Source organism: Brachionichthys hirsutus, chromosome 1 (genome assembly GCF_040956055.1).
Source record: "Brachionichthys hirsutus isolate HB-005 chromosome 1, CSIRO-AGI_Bhir_v1, whole genome shotgun sequence".
In the NCBI taxonomy this organism is placed as follows: domain Eukaryota; kingdom Metazoa; phylum Chordata; class Actinopteri; order Lophiiformes; family Brachionichthyidae; genus Brachionichthys; species Brachionichthys hirsutus.
This window is the reverse complement of record NC_090897.1, coordinates 17846105-17860532: the sequence shown is the minus strand read 5'-3', so window position 1 is coordinate 17860532 and position 14428 is coordinate 17846105. Positions and strand designations below refer to the sequence as shown.

Below are 14428 nucleotides of genomic sequence, written 5' to 3'. Positions count from 1 at the left end.
TCCTCTGCTCCTCTGGGGGGGGGGGGGGGGGGGCTTACAGTAAATGTGGCTGATTATCCGTTTTTGCCTGTAATTCAATTCAATTCAGTTTTATTTCTATAGCGCCAGATCACAACATAAAGTCATCTCAAGGCACTTTACAGGATTAGCAGGGAAAGACCTGCAGGGAAACACAGAACCCAACTTGACCCACAAGAGCAACGGAGGCAAGGAAAAACTTCCCTTTAACGGGCAGAAACCTTGGACAGAACCTAGGCTCATGGTGGACGGCCATCTGTCTGGCCGGCTGGGTTGAGTGAGTGAGTGAGTGAGTGAGTGAGTGAGTGAGTGAGTGAGTGAGTGAGTGAGTGAGTGAGTGAGTGAGTGAGTGAGTGAGTGAGTGAGTGAGTGAGTGAGTGAGTGAGTGAGTGAGTGAGTGAGTGAGTGAGTGAGTGAGTGAGTGAGTGAGTGAGTGAGTGAGTGAGTGAGTGAGTGAGTGAGTGAGTGAGTGAGTGAGAGAGATAAATGCTAATGCTAGCGACGTGGACTTCAGTGTTGAGGGACACAGGTCCAGGTTCTGCAGCACCACGGACAGAAAGACCTGAAAGAGAGAGAGGGACAAACAGCGGGAGAGAGCGAACAAGACTACGGGGAATAGAGACATATTGCACACATCTATTTATAACATAAATAATCAGATAAAGGGGGAGGAGCTCAGTGTGTCATGATGTTAAGCCACCAGTGCTGCCTAATGACAGCATATTGATTATACTGATTACTGCATTGATTAGTTATAAGCTTTGTTAAAAAGGAAAGTCTTTAATCTACTCTTGAACATAGAGATGGTGTCTGTCTCACGAACCAATCAGGGAGCTGATTCCACAATAAAGGAGCTCGATAACTGAAAGCTCCGCCCCCCTGTCTGCTCTTGGAAATGTCTGGAACCACGAGCAGGCCAGCATTTTGGGACCGCAGGGTTCTAGTGGGGCAATACGGGATAATCATCTCTGTAAGGTAAGGAGGGGCCTGGCCAGTGAGGGCTTTAAAAGTAAGTAGAAGGAGTTTATATTCAATCCGTTCCCTAACAGGAAGCCAATGCAGAGATGCCAGAACAGGGGAAATGTGTTCTCTCAGTCTGGTTCCCGTCAGAACACAAGCTGCTGCGTTCTGGATTAGCTGGAGATGTTTAATAGACCTTTTTGGGCAGCCGGACAGTAAGGAGTTGCAGTAGTCCAGTCTGGAAGTCACAAAAGCATGGACTATTTTTTCTGCATCTTTTCAGGTTAGTAGGTGCCTGACTTTTGAAATATTCCGAAGGTGAAAGAACGCAGTCCTTGAAACGTGCTTTATCTGGGACTGAAAGGACAGGTCCTGATCGAAGATTACCCCCAGATTCTTGGCAGTGGTGCTGGTGGACACTGAGACGCCATCTAGTTCAACTACAACACTAGAACAGACATTTCTGAGATGCTTTGGCCCAAGAACCAGAACCTCAGTTTTATTTAGATTTAATAACAGGAAGTTCTCGGTCATCCAGGAGTTAATGTCCTTAAGGCACGTCTGAAGTCTAACCAACTGATCGACTTTGTCTGGCTGAACTGACAGGTACAATTGTGTATCGTCTGCATAGCAGTGGAAATTTATGCTATGTTTCTTAATAATGTTACCTAAGGGAAGCATATACAGCGAGAACGAAATAGGTCCAAGCACTGAACCCTGTGGAACTCCATATTTAACTTCAGTGTACGTAGAGGATTCATCATGAACACGTACAAACTGAAATCTATCAGATAAATATGATCTAAACCAGTTCAATGCAGATCCTCTAACACCAACAGATTGTTCCAGCCTCTGTAACAGAATCTGATGATCTATTGTGTCAAAGGCTGCACTGAGATCTAATAAAATAAGCACGGAGACAAGTCCATTATCAGACGCTATTAAAGGTCATTGGTGACTTTAACTAATGCTGTCTCTGTGCTATGATGAGCTCTGAAACACGACTGGAAAACCTCAAATAACTGATTGTCTTGTCAGAATTCACACAGCTGACTGGAAACTGCTTTCTCTAGAAGCTTTGACAGGAATGGAAGGTTTGAAATTGGCCGATAGTTAGCCAAGACATCAGCATCCAATGTTGGTTTTTTGAGAAGCGGTTTAATGACTGCTGTTTTAAAAGACTTGGGTACATAGCCTGTGAGTAAAGATAGATTAATCGTATTTAGCAAAGCAATACTGATTGAGGGGAAGACTTCTTTAAGTAGCTTAGTTGGGACCGGGTCTAAGGGACAATTGCACGGTTTAGATGAGGCAATAGCTGCACTCATTTGCTGCAGGTTAATGGGGGTTAAGCTATCCAAGTAACTATCAAGAGTAACAGCCGTATCTCTACTTCCATCACTCAGGGAGGGGTCAATGCCACACGAAGGCAGACGCTGATGAATGACGTCCCTAATCGATTCGATTTTGGTACTGAAGAAGTTCATGAAATCTTCACTACTGAGACCTATCGGGACAAAAGGGTCAACAGAGCTGGAGCTTTGTGTCAGCCTAGCTACGGTGTAACTGATCTTTAGACAAATGGATACATGAAAAATATGTATAAAGAACCCCGAACAACTGTACCAGAAATCCTCGCGCTTCGACAATAATAACCAAACCATGAAAGTCCACATTGTTTTTGTCCGCCACAAATTTGGTACTCATCAACAACAAAACACACACAAAGACTGATATAGGAACGTGATCGTGTCGGCTCAGCCTGACTTGTAGAACGGGCACTGATGTATGAATTTGTGTGTGGCAATGTCGGTTCAGCAGATGGAGGAAACAACAACAACAACAAAAGCTTTAAAAAGACAATAGAAACACAAATAATAGCAATGATGCTAACACTATTAACAGGTGTTTCAATCGTGAAAAATACAATAAAAGTATAGTGATAAGTTATAAATTCAGTAAATACAGATGGCATGTAATGTGGTACTATGAACATTCATGATAATGAGAGAAGACAAATCAAACTAGAAAAGCAGTCGGAGAGCGCAGACCTCCGCCAAGCACCTCAGTCCCCCTAGATTGGGATTTAGGCCAACAATTATTGCCTTAAATTCATTTTATCTATATTTCTAGATTACTTAACCATGAAAAAATACCTGTAGCAATTGGATTCAAATTGATGTCATTAATAGCTTGGCAGTTTCTTCTGGATTTAGGTCCATCGCCTCCTAATTTCATTGTGTAGCCACTATGCAAGAACAATAAAGGCTTTCTATTTCTAAGATACAACAAACCTGTTTGCCCACTACTAATTCCACAGTGTCTTGGTAAAGGCCAAAATATGACCTCCTTTTTGGAGGTTATGTTTTAAAGCTAGAACAATTCCGTTGAGATGGTCCGATGAGAAATTGATTCCGCTATAAGTCGACACTTGTTAGAAATGTCTATCTTGAATATTAAATGCACCGGAGGCCGAAAAGCAAGCGTACCCCCATTTTTGGAAAAATCTCGATAATATCCACAATCTGGATTCAATCAGGATTAAATTTGGCGGCATGATAGAGGTCTCCACCCTACACGATGGTGCCAAATTCCATAAACATCGGTCAATAATTACCAGATATATTGAGGAACATATTTTGAAGCTCCATTTACTGCAACGTTAAGGAAAATTCAGCGATCCAGAATCCAGGATCTCTTCTGGATCACCAGCAAAATGTAATTATCTGTTCCTAGTAACATCCCAAACACTTCCTGAAAATGTCATCAGGATCTGCCTGTAACGTTTTGAGTTATGTTGCTAACAGACAGATAAACGCTGGCGGAGGTAATAATGCAGTTGAGAGGGTCTGAGACAGAAACATGCAAAACCACCTTTTGCTAAACTATTTTTTTGAGCATACAGAATTATAAATTCTAATATTCTAAAAATATTAGACAGAAGTTCTAATGCACACAGCTTACAAAGCTGAGCACAGGTGTTACTCATGGCCATATGATGTATTAGATGGTAAATGGACTGACATTATAAATATCCTTCTAGTCTGACACTAGCCAGCAACCACCCATTTACACTGACACACAGTAGTGGCATTCCTACCGTGCAAGCAGCTACCTGCTCATTGGGAGCAGAAATTATTCCCCACTATTATTTTCTTAACCGCTTTCACCCGAAATCCAGGTTGCGGGATCTCCTGGAGTGCATCCCAGCAGTCTACAGGCGAGAGGCGGGGTACAAGCGGACAATTCAGCGTAACCAATTCACCTTTTTTTTTATGATTTCATTGAGGTCTACTTTACCTCTGCTGTGTAAGGATGATAAATGAAAGCATGAGGGAGAATTATCGGCTTCATCCGTCCATCCACCCTAGCCATTTTGGTGCCCTAGGCGAGATTATGATTTCCCCCCCCCCATAACGGCAAACATAATATATATAAAACATTAATAACAACAGCCGTATGACGGACCTTAAAAGTTTAATTATTCTTCAAAACAACTAGCACACGCTATACAATACAAATAATAAAATAAAATAAAATAAATAAACAGAAATAAAACAGGGTTACTGTTCAGATTAAGAGGAAATTAAAAGTCCTGACAGCTTCCACACAAACAATGCAAAACAGATACATAGCAAATAATTTAGCATGATAGCTTACATTTAAAATGTTAAATGATGGTATTTGATGGTATCACCAAATGATACCTGTCTGAAAGCTCATGATTTATGCTTATTAAAGCAAGTCCATTGAGACGCTCTTGTGACATCGTGGATCTCAGGTCAGTTTTTATAAGCTTTAGTTTGGAGAAGCTCCTCTCTGCAGCAGCAACTGTCATGGTCTAGCTGAGATGCGCACTGATAAATCTCCCCCTCCCCCCTTTCCTCATTGTGTTTCAGGTCATGTCAAGAATGACAAACAACGAGGGGGGGGGGGGTGTTTTTAATTTTTTTCTGTATTTGTTTGTTTTTTATTTTCTAGGCAGAACATGAGAAAAGGGTGCCCTTTGGGCTATAAGTTATAACTACTATTAGTTTATTTTAAGTTTTTTGTATTTTTTTTTTTTTATATAATTTTTTTTTCGAGGCTTGGAGTGGCGCCCCCTCCAGCTGGTGGCGCCCTAGGCAATCGCCTAGTTCGCCTATGCCTAGAGCCGGCTCTGCATCCACCCTCCCAGGTGTTCAGACCAGAAAGAACCCGTCCCACGTTGGCTCGGTTCGGTGCTGTCCCTTTAAGGCAGTGGTCCAGTAATGCTGTAATGATGCAGGGGGCAGCAGCTAATCCCATCCAGTCACACTGAGCAGCAGTGCCTGCTCACACGCTGACCTGTTCGTACAGCCGCTATGAGCACAGCCTGTGAGCCTCTGGTCGGCAGCACCATGCCTTTGTCTACAGCCAAGAGACACAAAAGTGTCAGGAAGAACTCCAGACGGATTTATTCTGCCTACCAGGACCGCCAGCAGGGGTGAGCGTACAACACACTTCATGTTTTCTATTATAAGCACTATTTCTGGAGTAGTGACATTAGTAAATAAGTAAATTCTAAAAGTAGTGTTCACTGTGTTGCCATTTGCTGTCATCCAACTAGCTTTTTTTGGGGTCGTCATTTCAACCTATCCTGACAAATAAGCAACAAAACTGAAGCTTTTACTTTCAAACCTCTAAAACAGATTCAAAAGGAAGTCTTCCTCAAATTCCGTTTTATTTCAGCAGACACAGACAACACAAAGAAAAGTTCTTACAAAAGACGTATACGGTTAACACACGGTTAACGCAGACACCACCGAATGACGCTCACTAAACTGTGGAGATGACAGATGCTCAGCTTTGTAAGCTGTGTGCATTAGAACTTCTATCTAATATTTTTAGAATATTAGAATTTCTAATTCTGTATGCTCAAAAAATAGTTTAGCAAAAGGTGGTTTTGCAGGTTTCCGTCTCAGACCCTCTTAGCTCATAATGTTTCTAATAAATATTTCTAAACTTGGACATGGATCATTTTGCATCCTGGGCTATGTTCAAATGGCACAACATAATGCACATTTATCAGAACAGGTGGTTCAGATATTAGAGGTGGTTAGTTCAGTATCTTTTCTCTTGGTTCAGAATCCAAATAAACGTGCATTAATTGATTTACAAAGAATGACAAAAATCATTTTTTTTACTGTAATAATTTATTTCTTGGTTCTCCATTTATTTATTAGTGAGTTCACTGAGATAAAGGACAATATGGATATATGGCAGGGGAGCCAGCATTTGACTTGATATTTATAACATGAATAATCAGATAAAGAGGGAGGAGCTCAGTGTGTCATAGAAGGTTATTCCACCAGTGCTGGCTTATGACAGCATATTGATTATTGTTTTGATTAACAATGGGATTTGTTAAAAAGGAAAGTCTTTAGTCTACTATTGAACATAGAGATGGTGTCTGTCTCACGAACCAATCAGGGAGCTGATTCCACAATAAAGGAGCTCGATAACTGGAAGCTCCGCCCCCCTGTCTGCGCTTGGAAATGTCTGGAACCACGAGCAGGCCAGCATTTTGGGACCGCAGGGTCCTAGTGGGGCAATACGGGATAATCATCTCTGTAAGGTAAGGAGGGGCCTGGCCAGTGAGGGCTTTAAAAGTGAGTAGAAGAATTTTATATTCAATCCGTTCCCTAACAGGAAGCCAATGCAGAGACGCCAGAACAGGGGAAATGTGTTCTCTCAGTCTGGTTCCTGTTAGAACACGAGCTGCTGCATTCTGGATTAGCTGGAGATGTTTAATATACCTTTTTGGGCAGCCGGACAGTAAGGAGTTGCAGTAGTCCAGTCTGGAAGTTACAAAAGCATGGACTATTTTTTCTGCATCTTTTCGGGTTAGTAGGTGCCTGACTTTTGAAATATTCCGAAGGTGAAAGAACGCGGTCCTTGAAACGTGCTTTATCTGGGACTGAAAGGACAGGTCCTGATCAAAGATTACCCCCAGATTCTTGGCAGTGGTGCTGGTGGACACTGAGATGCCATCTAGTTCAACGACAACACTAGAACAAACATTTCTGAGATGCTTTGGCCCAAGAACCAGAACCTCAGTTTTATTTAGAATTCTTTTTTGTTTGTTTTTTTTTCTCTTTTTTTTACCTTGTCTGCATTCGTGCACCACAGTGACGGACATAACGTCAGTCACTGTTAGAGTTCTATGCAATTTTTATTCTTATAGTGATTGTGACCGTCACCTGCCCTCTTGGCAGACTAGCCTATTCCTATTTTATTGGTTTTATTACCTGCTTACCGCCGTAGAGAGCTGTGCACACCGCAGCGAACACACAACATGAACCAACACAGAGTGACAAATACACAGTGTTCTGAGAAGAAAGTACAATGGATTTATTTGTGCCCCTTAATTCAACCCCTTCCATCCAATCATCACCAAGAGTTATCCCAATACACCAGGTTCACATTCGTCTCTAGAGGAAAGTCTGGATCACCAAGTTCTCAGATCTGAGTAAAAAGAGAGAGAGCATAGTGAGAGCCACAAGCACTGAACCAGCAACCTCCACTAACTCAGAGATCTGTGTGCGGGGTTGACTCTCTAAACGAGTTTTGATTGGTGCTGGAGTGGTGGATCTGGCATGCGTGAAACCTCCACCTCAGAACGGGGCAGCCATCCCGGACCCAACAATGGCAACATAAGCCCCCAGATCACCCCAAGCAGCCACAGCACCCCGAGAACGACCACCATGGCCCCCCCAGAGCCACACGCAGAAGAACCAGCCCAGGGCCCGGGGGCGACTTACACCAACACAGCCGACGAAACCTAGGCCAGCGCAGTGGCACGGGGCACAGCGGGCCGGCCTGGCGCCCCACCAGCACCCAACACCAATAATGGTCCAAATAATTGGTCCTGGGCTTCCCTCGCCCAGACGCGGGTCACTGGGGCCCCCTCCTGGATCCAGGCTTGGGGGTGGGGCACGATGGCGAGCGCCTGGTGGCCGGGCCATCAACCATGGGGCCCGGTCGGGCACAGCCCGAAGAAGCGACGTGGGACCTTCTTCCCGTGGGCTCACCACCCATAGGAGGGACCAGAGGGGTCAGGTGCAGTGTGAGCTGGGCGGCAGCCGAAGGCGGGGGACCTTGGCGGTCCGACCCTCGGCTCCAGAAACTAGCTCTAGGGACGTGGAACGTCACCTCTCTGGCGGGGAAGGAGCCTGAGCTGGTGTGCGAGGTTGAGAAGTTCCGACTGGATATAGTTGGCCTCACCTCGACACACAGCAAGGACTCCGGAACCACTATTCTTGAGAGGGGTTGGACTCTCTTCCACTCTGGAGTTGCCACTGGTGAGAGGCGCCGGGCAGGGGTGGCAATACTTATTGCCCCCCGGCTCAGTGCCTGTATGTTGGAGTTTACCCCAATAAACGAGCGGGTAGCCTCCCTCCGCCTTCGGGTGGGGGGACGGAACCTGAATGTTGTTTGTGCCTATGGTCCAAACAGCAGTTCAGAGTATCCACCCTTTTTGGAGTCCTTGGAGGGGGTACTGGAGAGTGCTCCTTCTGGGGATTCCCTCGTTTTGTTGGGGGACTTGGCAATGACAGTGAGACCTGGAGGGGTTAGGGCAGTGCTTCTCAATTATTTTCTGTCGCGCCCCCCCTAGGAAGAAAAAAACATTTTGCGCCCCCCCGAAAAAAAACAAAACTCTTGTATCCTTATTAACATACAAAGAAATATGAAAAAGTAAGAAATATAGATCAACTTACAACAAAGAATAACTTTATTACCATTTTTTTTAGTCTGCAACCGAAAATCAGGAAGCCGGGTCTTTCTTCTTCTCCCACCGTAGATTGTTTACAACCGCTCTTCTTCTGCTAACACTCCCTGCGCGCACTCTGACAATCAGGGCGCCACTGCCAACTACTGGAGTGGATGTGCAATGACACTTTAATCTCGTAAGGCAGAAAAACATTTTCTCCGCGGTCACAGGCGCCCCCCCTGACATCGCACCGCGCGCCCCACCATTTCAGAACCACTGGGTTAGGGTCTCTCAGCTGGCCTGGGAACGCCTCGGGGTCCCCCCGGAAGAGCTAGAGGAAGTAGCCGGGGAGAGGGAAGTCCAGGGTTCCCTGCTTGGGCTGCTGCCCCCGCGACCCGGCCCCGGATAAGCGGATGAAGATGAGATGAGACGTACAAACTGAAATCTATCAGACAGGTATGATCTATGTGTCTGTATGTGTGTTGTTTAGTGTCAGGGTGTGTGCTGTTGAGTGTCGGTGTGTGTGGGCGTGGGTGTGTTGGTCGCCCTCAACAGCATGGCAAAGTTGGATGCCGAGGGTTGACGAGCTGCGCGTCAACTTGTCGTCTTCTGCGTTGCAAAAGCAATAGCCCCTTACGCCTAGGATAGGCGCTCGGGCCTAATGAGTGAGCATCGCCCGCAGCAAGGAGAAGGACTGGAGACATAATAGATCCAGTACAGTAGTCCCTCATTTTCCGCGGGGGTTACGTTCCAAAAACAACCCGCAATAAGTGAAATCCGCAATGTAGTAATTTTTATTTTTTTACAATTATTATACATGTACATAAATGTTTTAAGGCTGTAAAACCCCTCACCACACACTTTATACACGTTTAACAGTCAGGCATTAATCTAAATAGATTGTTTCAGTATTATAGAATGAAAACAAAGATCAAAACCTTTTCAGAACTAAACATTTGCTTGAGAAATACAAATATATAGTACGTACAGTAAACGTTTTCCTGTTCATAATGTTAAGGCGTGCAGGTCGAGGAAAGAGCCGCTTGGAGTGCAGAAGAACAAATATTCTACTCGTGCTGTCTTTAGCCTCTCATGCTGCTTTATTGGATAGCTTAGCACAGCGGAACGGCAGCGGCTACATGTAGCAACAGGAAGAAACAAAACCCAAAAGGGACATGACGTTTATGCTCCTACAAAATAAAAGCCTCTTTTCACACCGAGAATAAGAGCGCTATTAAACAAACGGTTAACAAATAAACATGATAGCTTTTAGAAATAACGAATTTAATTTTAATGATCAACCTACGAGGTTGAACACATAAGAAGTTATTAATAGCAACTCGCACGTATTTCACAGTTCCTCCGACCGCGCCCCTTCGTCTTGCGCCGTTTCAAGTGCAAAAAAAAAATCTGAAATTGCACTAAAAAACTCCGCGAAGCAGCGAAGTCGCGGAAAATGAACCGCATTATATCGAGGGACGACTGTATTCATCCGAAATTAAAATCTATCTATAGGGAACTGGTCCTCAATTATTCTTCGTTTCGGGAGCCAAGGCGAGACTTCAGTCCCTCCAAGCCAGTACTCAGTCCGGAGATCGAGTTCTACCTGCTGGCGCAAGATGGGATCCAGTTTCTGCCGGTCCTCCCCGGATCGATCCCTGAGCTCTTTGCCCAGATCCTCGATTCGAGCCACCACACGGTCCCCCAAAGCACTGAAGAGCACTTTTAGATCCATGGTCAATTTATCCAGAACTTTGAAAGCTTGTCCTGAAAAGAGTAAAAATACAGTTCTCTGGGTGTTCTGCGGTCGATACTTAGACCACAGACGATGAATCCAAAAATACAAACAAAAGGACGTCTTCAATAACGTACCATCTCCATACCAACGTCAAAATAACCACAGCTCCAGCAGTCTTAGTATTGCGCGTCACCTAACTCCGTCGTAGCAACACATGCGACAGCAAACATTAGTTCCGGTCTTACAAAAGGAACAGACGTGCAAGAATATAACAACAAACAACATCTTAATGAACAACAATTAATTAATGCATTTCAATAGCAGTAACACTCCCACCAAATTCACACATTAACTTGAAATGTGGGAATTTTCTCAAATGAAAATAACCAGGTGTTCTAAAACTGAAAAATGACTCTGTGTGACTTAGTTTGCCTCAAGTAAGGTGACTACTCTGTGAACAGGCCTTTCTAAGAAATTTTATCTAGTGAGTGGTCTTCCTTTATCAAGTGTAGTGTCACTGACTAGTTTTCGGACCATGCCATCTGAACTTGGGTGAACTTTGATGACTCGGGCGAGCTTCCATTCATTTCTTGGTGAGATTTCATCTTGTAGAATCATAATGTCGTCAACTTGTAAATTTCGTGATGTTCTTTGCAATTTTTGTCGCTGTTGGAGGTTGAGCAGGTATTCTCGTTTCCATCTTTCCCAAAATTCATCAGCCAAGAACTGCACTCTTCATCTTTTGTGCAGATAGAGGTACTCCTTATAGAACTGTCCAGGAGGGGGCAGAAGTATTGATGATGTTTGATGAGAAGAGCTGATATGTGGGATTTCTTAGGAAGTATGGCTGGATGTTTTACTTCATGGTGCAAGGCTGATCGGGATAACCGTCCTCCCACCCTGAGAACACTGTTCTCATCCAAGAATGCATTCAACTTGTGCAACTTATCGCACTTGTGAAGATTGACCCTCTGCATGTCTTCAGCAAAGGCTTCTCCTTGCACCAACTTGATGATGAAGATTTCTGCCTCTCTTCTTTCTTCAAGGCTAGTTGATTCTTTGATTCTTGGTTGAAGTCCCTTGAATTCTTTAACAAACCTTCTGAGTCTAGCAACCACCACTTCCTCTCTAGGTGGTAGATCTTGTTGCCAGAGGAAGTCCGGTCCTTTCAGCCAACTCGACTCTTTCAGCTGAACTGCACTTAACCCTCTTGAATGATAGTCTGCTGGGTTATCTTCAGACTCTGGCACCTTCTCAGCATCTCCTTGGATGATTATGTCATTCATGAAGTGTACACAATCCTTGTAATACTGATCATTTTGTCTCAGTCTTCGCTCTAATGATGTGAGTCTATGAATTGCACTTTGTTTGTTGTTAGGGAGACAAGGCTTGTCTGTCTTCAAAGGAAGTGGGAGTTCATAGTGACCATTTTTCTTCTGTCTTATGCCCCTTTTCACTTTAGATAAGAACAGGAGGTCTTCTTGGGAAGTTGGATTATCATCCACAGTGTGATCTGTGAAATCAGATTCCAGAGCCTTGATTATGCCTGCAGGATTGATCTCCTTGACTTGAGTTCTGCACACGAAGTGCACTGCTCTCTTTGGCTCAGCTGATGGATGCATGGCAGGTTTTACTTCTCGTACTATGATTCTATGGCTGATTCCACTTGCATCGTTATGATCACTCACTAGGTTTGAACAACCAACGATGCTCCAGCCAAGATCTGTTCTTTGTGCATATGGATGATTTTCCTCACCGGATATGATCTCCTTAGGGAGAAGGGCTTGTTGACAGTTATAGCCTATCAGAAGACCTACTTTGCATTCCAGCGGCGGTGGAATCTTGTCTGCCATTCTTTCCAGATGGGGCCATTTTTGAGCAGCCTCAGAAGTTGGAATGTGCGATCTATCGGCTGGAATGAACTCTCTCGTGTATAATGGTGGCAGTGAAACCCTTTTCTCTGACTCGTAGCCTCTCACTTGTAGATTTGACAGCTTCTGACAATGTATTACAGTTGATTTTGTAGACATTGTGGATAACCACAAACTGACATTTTCTTTCTTTGTGTTAAGGTCTTGAGCCACCACATCTAGGACAAAGGTTGTGTCGCTCTGCGTGTCCAAGAGTGCATAGACTAAAACTTCTTTATCCGGTTGGTTTGTGGATGAGACCCAAACAGGCACGATTGAGGATGTTTGTGTGACCAAGCCCTCTTGTATGACTCTGTTGGCAGTAGCTGTTGCAGTTGCAGTCTCTTGGATGTCTGTTCTGTTCCTTGAATCCTCCTCACCTCTGGAGGTGTCGACCCTTGTTGTTTTTTGAACTGATCATCATGCAAACATGTTGGGTGTCTCCTCTGACACATTCTACACATGCTCCTGTTGTTGCACATTCTTGAGAGATGACCAGTATCCAGACATCCAAAACAAAGCTTCTCGTCTTGCACAAAATTAATACGACCTTGAAGTGTCCTATCACCAAAGCTTTTGCATTTGTCAAGGTCATGTCCTGTTTCTTTGCAGAAAATGCATGATGGGATATTACTTGGTGTTGTGTTTGTGGACAACGTCTTTGCCTGAATGGTTTGGCTTCGTAGGTGCTTTGCATTTTCACTCTCCACGTTCTTAAGTGCGAGAACTGAAGATATGGGATGGCAAGCAAGATCTGCTTCCTTTGACAGGAAATCTACAAACTCTTTGAATGCGGGGTACTCAAACCTTTCTTCTGTGTGCTTCATTACTTTGCGGTTCCATTTGGATACCAACCAATCTGGCAATTTCAGCAGAACGTTTTGATTCTCATTACAGTCGTTGAGAACTTCTAATGTCTTAATGTGAGGTATTGCTGCCTCGCAACTCTTGAGGAAGTCTGTAAAGTCTCTCAATTCCACCCCATCTTTGGAGCTGATTTTTGGCCATGCATGCAGTTTGTCTCTGAATGACTTTCCAATGATAAATGGATCTCCAAAACGCTTTTCCAGCAACTGCCAGGCTGAAATATATGCTACTTCAGTGCCTAGCAGAAAGAATCCTCCCACAGCTTTCTTTGCATTGCCACCGAGGTACTTTCTTAGGTAATATAGTTTCTCATTCTGTGGAATGTTTTTCCTCTCTATTAAAATTTCAAAGGATAGCTGCCAGTCCTTGAACTTTAAGGGATCTCCAGTGAACACGGAAGGCTCTGGTATTGGGAGACGATTAGCATTCATAGCTTCTGCCAGCATGTTAACTAGGTCAGCACTATTCTGCGTAGACATTGAAGTTGGCAGAGCTTGACTTGTGGCTGTTATAGATTGAGGAATGAATGGGGGGCTTGAGGGGTTGAGGTTATGAACTTCAAATTTTCTTGCTGGTTTGACGTCATGCTGCAAGTCGATCGATTCTGCCTTTATTTCGTCTTGATCATAGAACTTTACTCGCGCTTTTGCTGCGTTGAATTTCTTCACCTCTTCTAGACGTTCAAGCCTTCTGCGTTTATCTTGTATTGCTTGTTGTCTGGCAAGTTTCTCAAATTCAAATTGACATAGAAGCTGTTTTTCCTCAGTCTCCAGTCTTTGAAGCGCTATTACTTCCCTTTCTTGTTCTTCCAACACCGCTAAGACTTCCTGGGATGCAGCAGCTTCGGCTGCAGCCTCAGTTCTTTTAAATGAGTGGATGCTAGAGTGAGAAGCGTTACCTTTTGAGTGGTGTGACAGTGCTTTAGAGAGGGAATCTGTTGAATCTAAAATCGATCCAACATCAGGCCAAGCTTCTTCCACTTCACCCGCTGTGTGTCCTTTAAGTTGCCTTTCATTATTATAAATTATAATAGATTATAAACGCTGAAAGCGATATGCATGTGTCAACCTTGCGTCGCAGGTCTGGTTGAGGGGTTTGCATTTGACGTAACTCTTCGTAAATAACCTTTACGTCAGAGCAGGCATCCTTTACATTCTCAATGAGATCTTGCAATTCATCTTCATTGATGACACCTGACAACAT

The 14428-nt window shown here is 44.1% G+C and overlaps 1 protein-coding gene across 1 annotated transcript in view; it reads left to right on the top strand.

The window, feature by feature from the left end:
• The first annotated feature begins 5321 nt into the window (after window positions 1–5321).
• The window catches only part of LOC137896482 (transmembrane channel-like protein 3), a 110701-nt gene continuing 101594 nt past the window's right edge, over window positions 5322–14428 (top strand). Inside the window, exon 1 of the mRNA XM_068741819.1 lies at window positions 5322–5443. Within this exon, the coding sequence (XP_068597920.1) occupies window positions 5322–5443 (122 nt within the window). The remainder of the gene's footprint in view (window positions 5444–14428) is intronic.